The sequence below is a fragment of the Amblyraja radiata genome, chromosome 24, assembly GCF_010909765.2.
Source record: "Amblyraja radiata isolate CabotCenter1 chromosome 24, sAmbRad1.1.pri, whole genome shotgun sequence".
NCBI classification, from domain to species: domain Eukaryota; kingdom Metazoa; phylum Chordata; class Chondrichthyes; order Rajiformes; family Rajidae; genus Amblyraja; species Amblyraja radiata.
The window spans coordinates 25,305,967-25,325,766 of record NC_045979.1 but is presented as its reverse complement, the minus strand read 5'-3'; the positions used below and the strand labels follow the sequence as shown (position 1 = coordinate 25,325,766).

Genomic DNA, 19,800 nt, shown 5'->3' with positions numbered 1-19,800 from the left:
ATGGTGTTAGTATGGGAACTATTATTCAAGTATAGGTACATTTTTCCCACCTTGGTAATGGTGTTTGTGGATGGTCACCAGCTGGCATGGAAATCGCTATCAAAACATGGGGGCGGGACACAATGCGATATTGGTTCAGCTTGTTTGATTTTTGTCCCACTGGGAATATAGGATGTTCCCAGTCTGACCTGCCTTCCTGTTCTACATTCCAAAACTCCCACGCTCATTTTAATGTCCCCATATTAACCTCTCCATCCCAGTTCTGACAAAGGGTGTTTGACCTGAAACACTGATCATTTTTCTTCCCACAGTTGCTGCCTGACTTACTGAGTCTTTCCAGCATTTTCAGTATTTATTTTGGATTTCCAGTATCTGCAGTTTTGTTTTGATGTACACAGATGCACTATTCTTGGAAATGCGTTGCAACCAGACTGTGGAGTTGGTTACCTGATACAGTGGCCACCGTCCTCCTTATGCAGGGTGAATGGATGATGACTCTAACCAAGGTACGGAGTGAGCTTGTGATCAGTGGTTATATGAATTTCCTTTATTGTCATTCAGACCTTTAAGTCTGAACGAAATTTCGTGCCTGCAGTCATACATACAATAATACAATAATAGACAACAGAACAGACAGTGAACACAAATTAACATCCACCACAGTGAGTCCACCAAGCACCTCCTCACTGTGATGGAGGCAAAAATCTTAGGGCTGCAGTCTCTTCCCTCCTCTTCTCCCTCTGCGCTGAGGCGATACCCCACCGGGCGATGGTACAACCAGTCCCGTTGCTCACCGAGCTCCGCGAACGGGCCGGTTCAAACATCGCGACCCGGGGGTGGTCGAAGCTCCCGCTCTCCAGTCCAGCGGACGCAGCTGTTGACGACGTCGTCCACTGGCCCACGGCCGAACCCCGGACTCACGCCGCCGCCGCCAGAATGCCGTCTCAGCCACCGGAGCACCGTTCCAGCCCCGAGCCGGGTCGCCCTCACGTGAGCGTCACAGCCCCGCGCCAGGCCGCCCTCACGGGAGCGCCGTTACCCTCGAGCTGGGCCGCCCTCACGGGAGTGCCGCTTCCCTCGGGCTGGGCCGCCCTCACGGGAGCGCCGTTACCCTCGGGCTGGGCCGCCCACACGGGAGCGCCGTTACCCTCGGGCTAGGCCGCCCACACGGGAGCGTCTCAGCCCCTCGACAGGCCGCCCTCACGGGAGCGTCACAGCCCCTCACGGGGGCGCCGTTCCAGCCCAGAGCTGGGCCGCCCTCACGGGAGCGAGCCCAGGGCAAGTCCTGACAGGCTGCCTCCGGAGCCTCGAGGTCGCCAGCTCCGCCATTAAGCCTCAGCGCAGACGGAGGCAGAGAAGGGGGGTATACGACAAAAAAGTCGCATTCCCCCGAAGGGAGAGACAGCAAGCCCCGTTCCAACCCCCACCCCCCCCCACACACAAACACAACCTAAAAAAACAAAAACTTAGCTAGACAAAACGAGAAAAAAAAACACAAAAAAGTAAAAACAAACGGACTGCAGGCGAGCCGCAGCCGTTCACCAGCGCCGCCACTTCTGGATGGGTACTGGTTTTAGATGCGAACGTGGAGGCTGGGGATGGGGACAGTTACTATTGTGACTAGTTACCTGGTTTTTATCCAGCTCACAATTCTTGTACTCAGTCTCTCCCTGTTCCTGGAAGGTGACTATCACAAACCCGACAAAGATGTTCATCATGAAAAAGGCGATGAGGATAATGTAGATGATGAAGAAGATGGAGATCCCCACTCGGTAGTTGTAGATGGGACCCATGTCTTCAGTGTGCGAGTCAATAGCCTTATAAAGTAACCTGGATAAAAGACACCAGGATTAACCCCTCAGCCCAGCTTCCTGTCAGCTCCTCACCAATCTTCAAACACTGCTCGATCCACTCTTACAGGCCCAGGCCACCTCAACATATAAGAACAAGGCAGCAATGACACAATACAGTGCATTGGGGAACATTCCATCAGCAGAGAATCATTGAATAATTACTGCCTCATTTACAACTTATTCCCCAGAACTCAATGAAACCCTTCACTTCGAGCTCAAGAGAACTCTGCCTCTCCCCTCCCCCCCCACCTCCAATCGCCTCTGCTGGCATGGCCACACTAATCCACATACTCGCAAGATTCCCCTTCCTCGGCCAGCCCATTATCAGGCCCTCCCTCTGTACCGGGATACTCTCCTCCGTCTGCAGGGTGTTGCTCCTCTGCCGCTTCCCTCAGTCACTCAAACTTCAGCAGGGTTCTACCCTCAGCTTTCACCATCTTTGTTCCTGGTCTTCAAGGAGACACCTTCCTCCATGCTTCCCCATCCTCAATGGGGCCCCTGGCTAATTCTAACTCCTTCCTCCATACCAAGCGACAGGCTCCCTCCCTGCTGTCTGAAAAGGATGAGTGATCATCCTCTCCCTCAGGCTGATTATTCTCTCAGTAACCAACCCACTGTTCATTGTCATCCTGCTTCAGTCATCACTGGGTCTGTCTGCTCACTCAGTGGATGTCGACATGTGAATGGCCCTGGTGCCCCCTCACTGTTCCCTCACCCAGCAGTTACCGAGGCAGTTCTTTCAATGCTCAGCACAGATATGTCTTTAGTACTAACTGAGATCCTTCAGTACAAACTCTGACCCCACAATCAGTGGTCCCACTCTCGCAGTGCTGACTGGAGTGCAGGGTCCTGTCATCACAGTACTTTTCAACTGTTTTCCCCCTCTGACTCACTTATAACTCTCCTCCCACTTGGGCTAGAGCCAATCAGTGTTTTCTCCTGCTTCTCTTTGTTGCTGTTGCTGTTGCTTCCAAATCCACAGGAGCTCTGAGTCCAAATCCACAGTGAGCTCTCTCTCACTCTCATTGACCCACCCCACAAGACATCTTTCCTAAAGGATTTTCCTCAGGAATCATTGCTTATGCCCCTTGACACTAGCGGAGATATCCTTCACATTACTCAATGTCACGTCTCTCTCATTCCTCCGTGGGTAACAGTCACTGGGACTTGCTCGTCACGCCCACAGGGGCACACCCTCTTTATCCCCTGGTTTCCCTTTCTCAACCATTCCCTCCGCACCCATACGCCACTGCCGCTGTCAATACTCACTGCATTCTCTCCCACCACTCGCTGAGATATTTCTCACTGCAGATAGTGGTGTCGTTTCAGAGCATCCTATAGAGATACATCACAAGTTGGTTTGGCAACTGCTCTGCCCAAAATAACAAGAAATGGCAGACAGCTGTGGACACAGCCCTTTGCAAACCAATCCCAGCCGTGCCTCATTCTACCCATCTACCCTTAAAGAGCCATCTACCCTCAGGAAAGCAGCCAATATAATGAAGGATCACTCACACACCGTCTGTCTTTTTTGGCTCCCCTCCCGCCGGGCAGAAGACACAACATTTTGAAAGCATGTACCACCAGTTTCAAGAACAGCTTCTTCCCCACTGTTATCAGTCTCCTCAACAGACCTCTCATAAGCTAAGTATGTTCGGGTTGCAAGCTAAGTATACCCGGGTTGATTCCCGATCACCTTTTTTCTGCCCTTGCACATTTATATTCCTATCTACATTTTTGCCGTAACTGTAACGATATATTTTACATTCTGTTCCCTTTTTTTGCACTACATATTAAGTTTATGTATGGTTTGATTGTACTCACGTATATTATGATTTGCCTGGTCAGCATGGAAAACAAAGTTGTTTTACTGTATCTCAGTGCACGTGACAATAATAAACCAATACAAATACCATCCATTGATACTCACTGGGGCCACCCCTCGAAGGTGGAGACTGTGAAGAGAGCCATCATTGCCGACAGGACATTGTCAAAATTGAAGTCGCTGTTGAACCATATTCGCTCCTCCACCCTAAGATGGCCCGAGTCATCATGGACAATGAACTGTCCTCTGAAATGGGAAGAGAGATGGAGGGTGACCAGGAGCAAAGAGAATAGAGTAAGAATGCGAAGAGGTGAGGTGAGGGGAGAGAGATGTGAAGGGCAGTGCGCAAGGGCAGTGAGGGAGAAAGAGAGAAAGGAACAATTGACAGGGTAGATTTTGGAGACAGAGAATATAGGAGAACAAGGGTTTGTGAGGTAACAGAAGAGAAAAATCAAAATAAAATATGGTAGAAGGAGAAGGAGGTGAAAATTTTGTGTTAATGTTCTCCGGTTTGTTTATATGGGGGGTGGGCGGGGAGGTCGAAGGGGAACTTTTTTTTAAATCTCTTACCTGCCGGAGAGGCGATTGTTGTCTAGATCGTATCTCCGGTCGCTCTGCGGCCTAACATCGTGGAGCTGGAGGCCTTGCCCGGGACTGACTTTGAACCCCACCACGGGGCGTGGACTTACCTTCGGAGCCGATTCCCTGCCTGGGATCGATGCTCCAACCGAGGCCTGCGGACTTTAACATCAAGGAGCTCGCAGTCTCCATGGAGACCGAGTCTGGAAGCTCCAAAACCGCATGACGTTTGACTAGCCCTTACACGAGGTAGATCGCCCGGCGTGGGGGTGGTAAGAGTCCTCCCCCCCCCGAAGCAGGAGCTTGATCGCCCTGACGACGAGGCCCGCCGCTGGCTACGGGATTAAGAGGCCCCGACTGCTGTCAATGGAAGGTTGGAGGCCCCCGACTGCTGGAGGACAAAGAAGGGAAGAGATTGATAATTTTTTCGCCTTCCATCACAGTGAGGAATGTGGAGGAGTCACTGTGGTGGATGTTTATGTTAAAATGTATTTCGTGTGTTCTGTTGCTTTTTATGAGTATGACTGTATGGCAAATCAGATTCCTTGTATGTTGGCTAAAACATACTTGGCTAATAAAATATATGATTATGATAATGAGAGAGTTGGGGAGGAGGAGGATGCCACAGAGAGGAAAGGGGGATGTGGAGAAAATGAGTGGTAATAAGATTAAAGGCTAAGGGCAGAGAGGGGATAGAAAGAGTTTGAGCAAGCGATCAAAAAACATAGAGAGTGGAGTGGGAGAGAGAGAAGAGATAGAGAAGGCAAAGGAGAAGAGAGAAGACATCAGATAAGAGATGTGCGAGTTGAACAGAAAACAGAGATGGGAGAGGGAGTGGGCAAGTTACAACGAGTTGTAGAAGATTGGCCATGAGGGAAGTGGGGAAAGGAGAAGAGAGGAACAGATTATATTAGAAGACGAGGACGTTGCAAAATGTGTTGAAAGAGATATGGAGGAATGGGGTGAGTGTGAAGGTCGGGAGGAGGGAAGAAATGGAGAATGAGGAAAGAGAAGAGGGAGATACAAAGAGAGTATGGGGAGGTAAGAAAAACAGAAAGGAAAGGCAATATAAAGGGGTGCAAGAACAGATACTTGAGGGTGGGTGTATACATAGGAAGCGGTGATTCTCAGATTGGATTTTATAAATGGAGTTGCAGAATCCAAAGCAAAAGCGATATTAATCCTTTTATAGAATATTAGTTAGGACTCAGCGATTGTGACAAACTCTTGTTGAGTTGTGACACTGTTCTTGTTGAGTGACAATGTAACCTTAGATAGAATATAATGGAGATTTATTAGAATCATATGAAGGACAGGAGAGACTGAGCTGTTGGGAGAGGTTGGGCAGGCTAGGTTTTTAATCTTTGGAGCGCAGAAGGCTGAGAGATGTCTTATAGAGAGATCTTATAGAGGTGTATAAAAATTATGAGGGGAATTGATAGGGTGAATGCCCAGGGTAGGGATTTCAAATACAATAGGACATATGTTTAAGGTGAGATGGGCAAGATTTAATAGGAACCTGTGGGGTAACCTTTTCACTCCGAGAGTGATGGGTATATGGAACAAGCTGGCAGAGGAGGTAGGTTGAGACTGGTAAGGGAAATTTAAGTAATTTACGGAATACCTTCACAAGGGAATTAAATAATTCCTGAAATTTACAGGAGAGCCAGCAATGGCACGATGTGTAGAAGCATTCGACGGTGACAGAGTTTAGAGTTTTACTCCTGTGCTTCGGTTCTCAAGCTCCCAGCACACAGGACACTCGCTGTAGCAGAAAGGGCAGTTCATTTCTAGCTCAGACTTACTTGCATTCTTCCTCTATCATTTTGGACGGATCAGTGCACCTGTAAAATCTTCCCTGATGTTAAGAAGATGACAGTCATGAAAGATACCCAAGTATAACATCATAATCATCACACATCCTCTTAGAAATCTCCACCACACACGCTCCGTAATAATCTATAGACCAACAATAATTATTCGGAGCCACACAATGTAATAACCTTCAACTACACCCAATGTCATTATTAACCGCTCACTCGCCCCCCAAATAATTCATCACTAAAAGTTCCCAATAACAATTTACAAACAGAATCCTCCAATTATCCTTAAGAACAAACTCCCAGCGATATTTCTCAGCTACACTCCTCGGGCATAATTGCTAACCCAGGACTACAGCAATTAGTGTAGTCAGCCATGATCATATTGAATGGCGGTGCAGGCTCGAAGGGCCGAATGGCCTACTCCTGCACCTATTTTCTATGTTTCGATGGAATTATTCAGCTCCCTTATTGTAAACCAGAATCTACCCATATTATGTGGGACTGCACAAGATATATGGCACATAAACAGGCCATTCGGCCCAACCTATCGCTGCAGTGTTTATGCTTCACGCAAGCCTCCCACCACGACTCCCCTTGTTTAAATCAATCATTATGACCGCCAATTCTTTCTTCCCTCATATACTTACCCAATCTCCTTTATCTCCACTTTAGCCACTCCCCCGGGGAGATGGAAAATATCCTTAATGCCTTGTCAACTCTTGCATCCATCAGAAGCAGATGATCAGAGAGGCCCACAACATTGTGTGCAGCTTCACCCAAAGTTCCTGTTCTTTCCACCTTGTTTTAGTAAGAAACAGTGCTGTCCATGCCTAATTGATTTTATCACAAGCACCCTGATTGCAGTTGAAGCGAGAGAGCAGAATGCATATCAGACTTTCACTTGTAGTCAATGACCTATTAACTCGCAGTGTCTTGACTCACCTTAAAAAGCTGGACTCCAAGGCAGGCAAACACGAACTGCAAGAGAGTGGTGACGATCACGATGTTCCCAATTGTCTTGATTGCCACAAAGACGCACTGCACCACATGCTGAGGTAAAGCAGAGTGAGAGCAGGTCAGTGATCAGCTCTGCATAAACGGCAGCCCCAGAACACAGGGCAAACAACTTGCTCAAAGGTCATCACCACCAAAGGTATCTCAGGCCAAACCTGGTCACATCAGACAATGGGCATCGGACATGGAACAGACAGGCCAGGTCAGACTGGGGCACAGGCAGTCAGAGTGGGAGGAGACAAGCGTTAGACTGGGGGAGACCAGAGTCTGAGTGGAGGAGACTGGGGTTAGACTGGGGCAGGCATGGTCAGACTGGGGAAGAGCAACGTTAGACTGGGAGAGAGCGGAGTCAGACTGGGGAGACTAGGGTCCGACTAGGGCACAGGGAAATCAGCATCAGACTGGGTGGGAGACAGAAGTCAGACTGGGGGGAGAAGTCCAGCATCAGATTGGAGGGGGGAAGGGTGGAGGCCGTGGTCAGAGAGGACTTAGATTGGGTGGGGGGGGAGACAGGAGTCAGAATGGGAGGGGGGGGAGGCTGGGATCAGACTGGGTGAGAGACAGGAGTGAAATTTGAGGGTGGGGGGGGGGGGTGGAGGGGAGACACGAGTCAGATTTTGGGGGGAGACTGAGGTGGACAAAGTCAGACTGGAGAAGACCAGGGTCAGACTGGAGTCAGACTTGGGAAGACGGGTGTCAGACTAGGGGTGGGAGGCTCGGGTCAGACTTGAGGAGACCGGGTTAGACTGTGGGAGATCGGAGACTGCGAGACCCAGACTGACATAGGAAGACCAGGGTCTAAATGAATGGATTCATCCCATTCTTTGGCTTGGTTCTACCTTCAAGGCTTTGAGAAATATAGAAACTCAGTACAGACAAGAGTCAGCACCTGGGATACATAGTAATGGTATATGTATAGGCTCTCTCACCCGTACACATACTTGTTTTTTGCATATTTGCTCACACACACTCATACCGGTTGGTTGTGGCTCACATACATCCATTTCTTCAACATGTGTACACATTCACCCACACATTGGAATGTGCCCAGGCGTTCTCACACACTCATGCCCATCATCCATGAAATTTGCACAAAATGTTGCACTGACATTTTTATAATCTGCACTCACATTCATACATATGAACATGCACCCATATCTGTACTCACACACACTTACATGTAACTCACATACACATGCATGACGTACATACACAAACAGGTATTCATGTATATGAGAAGAAGTATACATTCACCTGGAACTATATAATGTACACACCCCACACCTGTACACACATGGATAAACTTCTGCATATATACACATACATTCACTCAGATGCTGTGCACTGGCAGTCTCTCTCTCTCTCACTTGCACACGCACATGGCATATTCTTCAGAAGCTGGCTCACCTTTAATCCCTTTGCTCTATTAATTGCTCTCAGAGGTCTGAGGACTCTGAGGACTCGAAGAATCTTTACCACAGAGATAGCACTTGACCTAGAAGATAACAAGGGAAACTCATCCGACTAACTCACCACATAATCTGCATATTCATACATTTTATCAGACGATGATGATGCACAAGTTCAAGAATCTGTCCTTCAGGAGCAGCACCAAAATACTCAACTGCAATTCCCATCACAAACATAATGGAAGATTTGATTAGAGGGAGACACTCCTGCTGGAACTAACCTTCGTATCCAGGCTAACAAATCACTCATTACATGACACACCTTTGTAATACCAGGTAATAATTTTATGCATTTGGTATATTATAAGCTGTCACAACAAAACCGGACAGGGGTGTTACACTGTGTGTGACTTTAAGAAATAGGAAAATGCTATTATTTCGTACAAATCCAGAACATGGGGTGAGACCGGAAGCAGCAATGAAATGCATTAGATATTACTCTCAATGTTGAGCGAACCATTGGGATTGGGATATATCACAGCATGCTCTAACTGAGACTACACTGTAGAAATTGTAGTTTTGAAACCTGCCCATACCATCACACAAACAAGAAACTCAAGTGTTTACGGGGAAAATGTGCAAACTCCACGCAGACAGCACCTGAGGTCAGGATCAAACCCGGCTCCCCGGTGCTCAAGGCAACAGCTCTACCATCAGCGTTCCTGTGCTGTTCCATGACAGGACAGTGGCAACAAATTAAGGACTAACTTTTAAAAGGAAATAGTATTAGTGCTTGTATAGTACAAACCGCTGGGTTAAAAGTGGAATGGAAAGACCAGCAGAAGCACCAGGAGTTTTTTGGGACTGTATCATTCACAAATGTAACACCATTAAGATTGGGACAAATACTCACTGAATTCCAAAGGAGATGAGAGAAACACTGACCACCAGCAGATCGAGAATGTTGAAATAATTCCGGCAAAAGGAGCCTTTGTGGAGAAAAGCACCAAAGGTTGTCATCTACACAGAGAAAGAAAAGGGGAGAGAAAGACAGAGGAAAGGCATAAGAGATGACAAGACGGCTTAAGATAAATAGAGAGTGTAAATTAATTAGGATGTAAAAGGTGAGGTTTTTGTCTGTTGATTTTAGCTCTGTATTCAACACTATTGTGCCAGAGCTACTACACTCTAATCTTTCCAAGTTGACTGTGCCTGAACCTCTCTGTGCTGAACCATTCTGGATCACTAGCTTCCTGACAGGCAGGAAGCAGCATGTGAGGCTGGGAAAGCACATCTCGGACCCGCAAACCCTCAGCATAGGAGCACCGCACGGCTGCGTACTCTCCCCTCTCCTCTACTCTCTCTACCCCAATGACTGGACCTCCACTGACTCCTCTGTCAAGCTTCTCAAGTTTGCGGACGACACAACCCTGATTAGACTGATCCAGGATGGGGAAGAATCTGCCTACAGACAGGGAGTGACACAGCTGGCATCCTGGTACCACCGTAACAACCTGGAGCTCAATGCTCTTAAGACAGTGGAATTGACAGTAGACTTTAGGAAAGCTCCTGCTCCACTCACCCCAGTCACCATCAACAACACCACAGTCACATCTGTGGAGTCTTTTAAGTTCCTGGGAACCATCATCTCCAAGGACCTTAAATGGGCGGGGGGGGGGGGGGGGGGGCTACCATCGAATCCACGGTCAAAAAAGCACAACGGAGGATGTACTTCCTGCGGCAGCTGAGGAAGCACAATCTGCCACAGGCAATGATAGTCCAATTCTATACAGCCATCGTAGAGTCTGTCCTCATCTTCTCCATCATGGTCTGGTTTGGCTCAGCCACCAATCATGACATCCGGAGGCTGCAGCGAATCGGCCGATCAGTTGAGAAGGTTATTGGCTGCAATCTTCCCTCCATTGATGAACTGTACACTGCAAGGACCAGGTAAGATCAGGTAAGATCAGCGCTGACCCCTCTCACCCTGGGCACAAACTCTTTGAATCACTTCCCTCTGGAAGGCGACTCTGGACTGTCAAAGCTGCCACAGCCAGACATAAAGCTTTTTTCTACGAGTAGTGTGAAGTTCTCATATGCTAAGGATTAATTCCCAATCTTCCAATCTACCTCCTTGCAGCCCTTGCACTTCTAATTTAATCGCACTTCCTCAATAACAGTAATACTACATTCTGCACTCAGTTCATTTTCTCCATTGGATTACCTCATGTATGTTATAATTTGCCAGGATAGCGCACAGAAGAAAATATTTTCCATTGCATCTTGGTAGACATGGCAGCAATAAAACAATCTCGATACCAATAACACATTTGGAAGAATTTTCACCACATAGTTGAAGTTGACCACCCACCGGCAACTTCTCAAAGCCAATTAGAGGTAGGCAAGCTGGATTTCTCGAATGCCTAAAGCCCACAAAAGATTGAAAGAGAACAGATTTAATGGGGATCTGTGATGCATCACTTTCCACACAGCGGGTGGTGCACATGTGGAATGAGCTGTAAGAGGTAGCGGTAGAGGCTGCAATAATTATGGCATTCAAGACCCTTGGACGGGTACAACAGGACAAGGAAAGGAAAAATATAGAGGGAAATGAGGCAGGCGCTGGCAACTTGTTCAGCGTCGACAAGTTGGGTAAAAGGGTCAGTTTTGATGTTGTATAGATCTTTGACGCTAAAACAATTGGAGGAAACAGATAAATGTATTTGGAGACATGGAAAAGGACAGATAAAGAAAATAAGGAAGGCTAGAGGAAGAGAAATTGAGTGACTGATCTGAAATAACAGACAGGGTAGCAGAAAGACATAAATACAGAGTTTGATTGATCAACAGGCAAACAGTGCATTACCTTCAGAACAATCTCCATGGTGAAGATAGCAGTAAAACCAATGTCAAAATAGGAAAGGATCTGAAGAAGAAATAATATGAACAGCAATGAGAAAATTATCGAGGCAGTTGATCAACAAATGTAAAAAAAGTGTGTAAAATAAAATGCAGTTGGTGCATCATTCACTGTGAACCGGAAAGCTCTCACCTGGTTGCGAAAGGAATCTGTTCGAATTGGGTCTTCTGCGGCCAGTGAAATACTGCTAAGCAGAATGAAGAGCAGGATGAAGTTGGTAAAGGTGGTGGCATTGATAATTCTGTGGCACAGTTTACGTAATCTGGAAGAGAAAGAAAAAAGGGACAATCTGAGACTGAGAAGCAGGTCTGCGGAAGGCAGAATCAAAAGATGGGCGTGACTCCTGTGCTCTTGAAGTCTCGGAGCAAGACATGCAATGATTTTCTTGGTTACACCTATCTACTGTTTCAAGACTTCACAGCGGTGCAGCAGGTGGAGCTACTGCCTCACGGTCCAGTGACACAGGTTCGATCCCGGCCTCACGAGCTGGTTGCGTCATTATCCCTGTGATCTTGTGGGTTTCCACGGTTGCCTCTCACATCCCAAGGCAGGCTGGATGGCAGATTAATTGACGACTGTACATTGTCGGTGGTGTGTAGGTGAGTGGTAGGTCAATCGGGTTGTGGCGCCTTCACGCCCACGTTGGTTTTGCATGCAGCCTGTGATCGCTGGTGACTCGCCAGCAGCCTCACGAGAAGGTCCAGCCACAAGAGCCCAATAACAACTTCAAGGTCAGGCGCACTATTTGGCCTTATCCACACACAGGTTATGATTGATGAGAATGTAGGTAAAAGGGGCTTCTGGAACAAACGTGACGCAAGGTGTCTGGCTCAGCTAAGTGTCATTTGTTCTTTGCTTTCTGTCATGGGATTCAATAGATCCTATAGGGTGGAGTTGATGGAACACGAGACAGAACGGATTACGGGGACATGAGTGGGAGCATGCGATTGGTGTGATTGCTCTGCCATCTCATAGAAATGATTGGCTAAATGAGTTCCTTTTTAGTCAAAAGAATATGCGAAAGGACAGGAGTTTTTTGAGCCCCTCGAATCTGCCCTCTCAGGTCGCTGTAAAAGATACCTACATGTTTTCAGGACTAAAGATGAAGAAGGCGCTGGCATTGGGCATGGGGACTGCCTTCTCTTTTAGTTGCAGCTCAGATAGAGGTCGAGGGCGTGGACTCAGTGGGAATTCTGGCTCCTCCTCCTCATCGTCACCTGTTGAGCAAAGAACAAAGAGGACAGCGGTGAACTGAGTAGGAGCCTCTGTCCCAGTGCTGGCAGGCTGTTACAGCTAACAACATTAGGAGCTGGGGAGCACCTTGAGAGTTGCTCCACTTATAGCAGCAGAATACAGTGAAACTGGTAATCTAATGTACTCGGTGCCAGATTATTGGAAACTAGGACACAGCAAATCAGAAGTGTGGGCACCAGGGCCCCAGAGAAGGGACCACTGGATATAGGACCCCTGTCAGTTGGAATGGAGTGCAGGGCCAGGAGACGGGATGGGAGCACGGGATCTGTGAACCTTGCTGGTGGAGTGGAGTATGGGATTCAGGGCAGCGAGATGGGAGGCACCATGAGATCCGAGGCCCTGGCAAATTGGAGGGGAATGTGGGAAAGGACATTTGGAATTTTAAAATAGTTGAATAGAGGTATATCTGAGTTTTATTAAATGATAGTCTTCTCCCAAAGCAAACATGTACCCAGCACCTGCCACGTCAGTATGTCACCCAGTCCAGGCAAAACTATGCAGTTAAGGTTGTAGTATTCATGTTTAAGATCTGAAGCTCTTGTGGAGATCAAAGCAATGGACATGCTCACAGATATGGGTGCTCACTTCAAGGGTGATCCTTGCTGATTAGGCTGACTACATCATTGGGAAGGTTAAATATTGAGTCTCACAAAATGCCAAATCATCACTTTCTCAATATAGTCAAGTCAAGTCAAGTCACATTTATTTATATAGCACATTTAAAAAACAACTCTCGTTGGCCAAAGTGCTTTACATTTGTTATATGAATAGCACAACAAAACAAACTACATACATATATACATGTAGCCCTCACTCAGAGGACGTCAGGAAAGGCTTGGGAATATAGATGTCTTTAGTCTTGACTTAAACAAGTCGATGGAGGGGGCAGTTCTGATGGGAAGGGGGATGCTGTTCCACAGTCTAGGGGCTGCAACCGCAAAGGCGCGGTCGCCCGAGCTGATGCCTAGACCGTGGGATATTCAGCAAATATAGATCTCATAGATGAGGTGTACATTACAAACTGTGCTGTATAGACCCGGAATTTCCAGCCTTCAGTAATCTAAAAGAATGTTCACTACGAGGACCAGAACAGCTCATTCAGGCAGCTCACCACACCAGCATGTCCAGGCCAATTACTGATGGGCAATAATTTCAGGTCTTGGCAGCAAAGTCAACATCCCACAAAACAATGAAACAAGGGAGGTCAGATCTCCTGGATGCAGAATCACAGTGTCTGACTCAGAGTTCTTGTTAGTGGTCATGAGTTCAATCCAAGCTTCAGCACACGAGCACCAAACATTGGGAAACACTCTTGCTCATTGATGTGGATTTGCCGCTTTTAACGGACACCGACTTTAAACCAAGATCCGTTCTGGGTGCAAGATATCCTTGCATTTGAAGATCAGAGCTGTCCCCTTCCCCAACTGACCTGCGCATTTAACCAATTTGTTTTGTTGGATTTTACACCCATAACTTTCAACATTACACCACTAGCTACAAAATAATTTATTTAGTTGTGAGCTGTTTTAAATTCCTGTCGTGATTGTCGGGAGCTGTGAAAATACAATGCTCTCTGTAAACCTCCTTTGGAGTCCTGACCAAGATGGAATCAGTAGCTGTTCCTGGACATTACCTGGAAAGTCAGCAGAAGGATACGGATCTTTGACTTCATTGACGTTGGCTTCAAATTCATCCACTTTAAGCTGCAACAATAAAACAAGAGTAATTAAACATCCAGTAATCGCACGGACGTAACTGTAAATCAGAGTTTATCTGCTGAGTACACACATACAAAGCCATAGGTCACAATTTCTTCAAGCATACCAATAAGAGTTATGTTTAATCTGGTTATGGTGAGATTCACACAGCGTGCAATCACATAGTTTTGAAGGTCACCAAATGTTTGTACAATTACTTTTTATTCAGGGTGCAGTGACTGGAACTGTGAAAAATAAATGCTGGAGGAACTCAGTGGGTCATGCAGCATCTGTGGAGGGAAATGGGCAGATGAGGAATTCAGGTAGGAACTTCCAGAAGGATTCCAACCTAAAACATTATCTGTCCATTTCGCTCCACAGATGCTGCATGACCTGCTAGGTTCCTCCAGCAGTTTGTTTTGTGCTCATGATTCCTGCTGTATCCCAATCCCACTGTGATTCTGCAGATGGTTACATTGTACATGTTAATGCTCTGCCCAAATCAATCAAGTACAGGTCCTCGGTACACAAAAATGCTGGAGAAACTCAGCGGGTGCAGCAGGTCTGAAGAAGGGTTTCGGCCCGAAACGTCACCTATTTCCTTCGCTCCATAGATGCTGCTGCACCCGCTGAGTTTCTCCAGCATTTTTGTGTACCTTCGATCTTCCAGCATCTGCAGTTCCTTCTTGAACACAAGTACAGGTCCTCCCCAGGTTATGACAGGGTTCCATTCCTGAGAACTGTTCATAACCCAAACAGCTCGCAGGATGGGAACTTGGCTGCCAGGCGTTATATTTAAATAAAAACAAAGGCCAATCAAGGGCAAGTTGTAGTGAAGCCAGAGGTCAAACTAAACCATTCAGATCTTGCTTTGAACCAAGTTCCCACATGGCTAGACAATAGACAACAGGTGCAGGAGTAGACCATTCAGCCCTTCGAGTCAGCACCTCCATTCAATATGATCATGGGCTAAGATGCCTGCAGCTAGCAAATCCATACCAAACTATCTCCAAAATGCACCTTTACATATATGGGCTGTCCATAAGTCAGGCATTCCTAACCTGGGGATGCCTGTAATTAGATACAAATGAAACTTCATGTAGTACACTGCTTACTAGACACTGGGTCTGAGTAAGCTTGTCTGGTTTTCTGCTCAGAGTTTGCAAAGGTGAAATTGCCAAAGTGATTGTGTAGGTGAAAAAAATAAAATCTTAATTTACTTAATTTTGATCAGAATTAAACAATTTAACGAGAGGGTGTGTGGATGTGGCAATTGGCATCTCTCGTGGACCAGATGCACAATACGATCATGGGAATTTTGCAAAACAAGTTTCAGACGCATTATCCCTTGTCTGGGAATGCATAGCATGGTGAATAAAGCACAACAAACTAGGACATAGATAAGGAAGCCTGTTTCTCAGTGGAAAGTTACTGAATGCTGGATCACAATAGTTAACCCTGTAATGTCGATAACTATTGTGATAAAAAACAGCACAGCAATAGCTGGTTAGACCACCCGTGCCCTCTACCACTAGTCGTGTAGAAACGTGGCAGTAAATAGGGGCTTATGATTGGCTCAGAGAGGGGGCAGTGGCGCGGTCTGCTTGAAAGATGAGATAGAGTAATGTCAAGATGCCCTTGTATTATGTTTGACTTTGTTGAATAACATTAACATAAACAGAATATTATAACAAATGAAATAATTAATACCCATGTAGTAGATTGTAATAACAGGAAAACATATAGCTAAGGACCAAGTATGTTTTCGTATAATTGTATCTTACCAAAAAAAAAATGTGTTTACTGCACTGTATAACTGCCGCTATTTCTGCTGCGGTCAGAGAACCGGTGAGCAGTTACTTGTCACCATCTCTCCATGATATCATGCAATAAAGTTTCTTGAAGCAAACCTCAAAGTCTCTGTTTTTCCTTTGATTTTCCTCGACAGATTGCTTGTAGAATTTGAATCTTAGAACCAAATGAATGAAGCAACGCTTCAGTGGTCAGGCAGGGCGGGCTAGAGTCAGGATTCAAGAGCCTGGAGACACAACAGTAAGGCTCGAGGGCAGGAATCAGCAGGTGAGGATGTGGGGCAGGATGGATCATCACCTCCAGTTCCCCAATGACAAAGAGGTGGGTCCTCCCACTCTGCCATATCCTTGAGCTCTTCATTCCAAAGTTGGAATTGTGTAGCTTGGAATGGCGGTATCCTTCCCCTCCACCATCCTGTATTATTCAGTCTCTGGCCAGACCTACAGATCTTCCTTCAACTCTGTGTTATGAAGTCCAAAACTGGACCTGTTTACCTTGCTCTACCACAGTTATTTTGTGCTGATCCAGGTGAGGCTGAATGTCATTACACTGGAAAGGTTGCACAAAATGGTGCCAGTTCTGGAGAGTTATAAGAAGAAGCGGGATAACGTGATTTTTTTCTTGGAGGATCGGAGACTGAGAGGTGACCTTATAGAAGTTTACAAAATCATGAAGGGAAAGGATAAGGTGAAAAGCCACAGTCTTTTCTCCATCAGACTCCAAACCTAGATGGCATAGGTTTAAGGCGAGAATGGAAAGATTTTAGAGGAGCAATTTTTTCACATAGAGAGAGGTGGGTATATGGAATGAGCTACCGGAGCAAGTAGTAGAGGTGGGTACAATTACAACATTTAAAAGACACTTGGACAGGTACATGGATAGAAAAGGTATGGAGGGATAGGGCTCAGATGCAGTCAAGTGGGACGAGCTCAGCTTGGCAATTTGGTTGGCATGGCCAAGTTGGCTGAGAGGCCTGTTTCCTTGCTGTATAGCTCCATGACTCTATGATCACACAGCAGTAGAATGCACATTTGGAGCAGGCTTTACCTTGGCAGTGGTGGGAATTCCTTCGGCCTTGAGTTTTGCCAGCTCAAGTTTTTTCAAAAGCAGCTTTTCCTCTTCCGTTTGGCCGGGGTGGGCAGCTCTAAATAACAAAAGCAGAGTGCAGGAATGAAGAAACAACCTAGGACAAGAGGAGCCTCAGGGGTAGACACGGTGCCTTGGGAACGCACACTACATGGGATGTGAAACACGGAAACTGGAGCCATATCACTCTGTTTGGTGCTGCAACTGAGGCCCTGATCAGATTTCTTTTACTGAGCTGATATCCTGGGCCATTTCTCAGTCACTGAATCCAGACCCTTGACTGGTTCTCAGCCACAGAACTGAGATCCTGGGCCATTTCTCAGTCACAGAGTTGAGGACCTGTGCCATTTCTAAGTCACAAAACTGACATCCCGGGCAATTTCTCAGTCACTGAGCTGATATCCTGGGCAATTTATCAGTCACTGAGTTGAGATCCTGAGCCATTTCTCAGTCATAAAGTTGAGATCCTGGGCCACTTCACTCATAGAGCTGAAATCTTGGGCCATTTCTCAATAACTGTCATATCTCAGGTAAGGAACCCGGCTCATCGTCTGACTCTCAGCCACTGAGCCAAGATCCTAACTATTTCATAGTTACTGAGTCCAGGGGCCTTTAATATGGAGATTAAGGTCCGTTTTTGCACTTCTGTCTTTTTCTGAATGCAGCGCCATGGAATGATCACTTCTGTGCACCCGCACAGTGACAGGATAAACATTCCCATTTGTGATTTACTTTGCTATCAGACACTGGCTTCCAGTTATTGCACGTGCCGGCCTCTCCACCAGACCTCACTCACCTCTCCAGTTTTCTCCTTATCTTCTCCTCAGCAGCTTCCTTCTGAGCTGATGTCAAACTTTCCGCCTCTGCCAGATTGTCCACTGCAATGGCCAGGAAAACATTCAACAAGATGTCTACAAATATTGGGCTAAGGAAATAAATATACACCAAGTCCTGAGGCGAGGACCTGTTTATGAAGAGAACAAAAACGACCCTAATTGCACGAAAGGAAACATAGTGCTGAAGTAACTCAGCAGGTCAGGCAGCATCTCTGGAGAATATGGATAAGTGAAGTTTTGGGTCAAGACCCTTCTTCAGAACTAACTGCACTGTGGGGTGAATCAGTTTAAGACAAGAGGCTCATGAGGGTATTTTGTATGGTCAGTTACTGCCAGAGTTAAAACACCCTAAGCTTTTCCCTGAAGCACAATTTTAGAAACCAAAAAACTGCAGACGCTAGGAATCTGAAATAAAATTAAAAGGACTGGAAACACTCAGCAGTTGTGGAAAGAGAAACAGTTAAATTTCAGGCTTAAGTCTTATTTGCAGACAATTTTGGTCGGGTTGAGAGGAGGAAAAAATTGTTTCTACAAAATAAAGCTTTATTGTCAAGGCAGGGGCATAGTAGTTCTAGTTCAGTTTTATTTCGTATCTGTTTGAATTAGGTTGTGAAATATAAGTTATTGTTAACTAGCTAGAACTCACTTTTCTCAGTGTCAGCCATGCAAGTAGAGATCAAGTGCAGAAAACTTACATCGGGGTTCATGTGGTCCAATCTCACGGAACCTACTTCCCCTCTAGTGCACTGCATTCAGTGGTCACAATGTAGTCCTCTCTACTAGAGAAATAAGTGTTAAAAATAAGCATGGCAACGGGCACTTAGGCCCACTGAGTCCACATTGACCATTGATCACCCGTTTACGCTAATTCTATGTTATCCCATTTTCCCATCCACTCCCTCCACACTAAGGGCAATTTACAGGGGTGAATGTGAGGTGAATTAAAAAAAAAACAGGATTGATGTAAGTGGGTGATTGATGGTTGGCACAGACTTGGTGAAGGGTCTGTTTCCATACTGTATCACTCTTTGCTGCTCCTGAAGGACAAAAGTCTTTGTAAGACTCTTTGCTGCTGAGAAAATCTCATCTATAATTAAAATCATAGCTATTACAAGATGGAGTCAGTTAAGGATTATTGAGCAAAGCATCCATCATGGCTAAATTCCTGCCCTGCACAGGCCTTCCCAGCACACAGCATTGCTCACTACATTCACCACCTGCCACCCCCACTGTGTGTCGCACTCTGCCCACCTCTCACCATTCCCCTCCCCCTGTCTCCACAATAAAGGATACAATTTCCACAGACAAACAAGATGATGAAGTATATGCAGACGAGCACTCCAGGGAAGGTGGGGCCTCCGTACGCCATGATGCCATCATTCATGACAGAATTCCAATCCTCACCAGTAAGTATCTGCATGGAACAGAGCAGAACAGAGTTTGAATCTACCCCCACACTGGCACTCTACACAGGCAAGGATGCAGCACATGAACATAAGAGATGGAAGCAGGAGTAGTGCCCCTCATGTCTGCCCTGCCATTGAATGAGATCAAGGCCAATCTTTCACCTCAACATTCTTGCATGACATCATTCAAAGACTCTTCAAACCTCGAGCTGAACAAACTTCTTCCCAATTCTGACACCATATCCTGAGGCAATTGGTTCTGGACTTCTCAATCAAGGGAAATATC

General features: G+C 46.3%; 1 protein-coding gene across 1 annotated transcript in view; it reads right to left on the bottom strand.

Moving 5' to 3' along the window:
* Nucleotides 1-19,800, bottom strand: part of LOC116986894 (voltage-dependent L-type calcium channel subunit alpha-1S-like) — a 122,180-nt gene that overhangs the window by 42,510 nt on the left and 59,870 nt on the right. Inside the window, 13 exon segments of the mRNA XM_033042671.1 lie at nt 1,629-1,830; nt 3,784-3,924; nt 6,063-6,115; nt 7,023-7,130; nt 8,502-8,589; nt 9,417-9,523; nt 11,370-11,429; nt 11,556-11,685; nt 12,508-12,640; nt 14,311-14,380; nt 17,234-17,330; nt 18,069-18,183; nt 19,402-19,522. Of these exon segments, the coding sequence (XP_032898562.1) occupies nt 1,629-1,830; nt 3,784-3,924; nt 6,063-6,115; nt 7,023-7,130; nt 8,502-8,589; nt 9,417-9,523; nt 11,370-11,429; nt 11,556-11,685; nt 12,508-12,640; nt 14,311-14,380; nt 17,234-17,330; nt 18,069-18,183; nt 19,402-19,522 (1,425 nt within the window).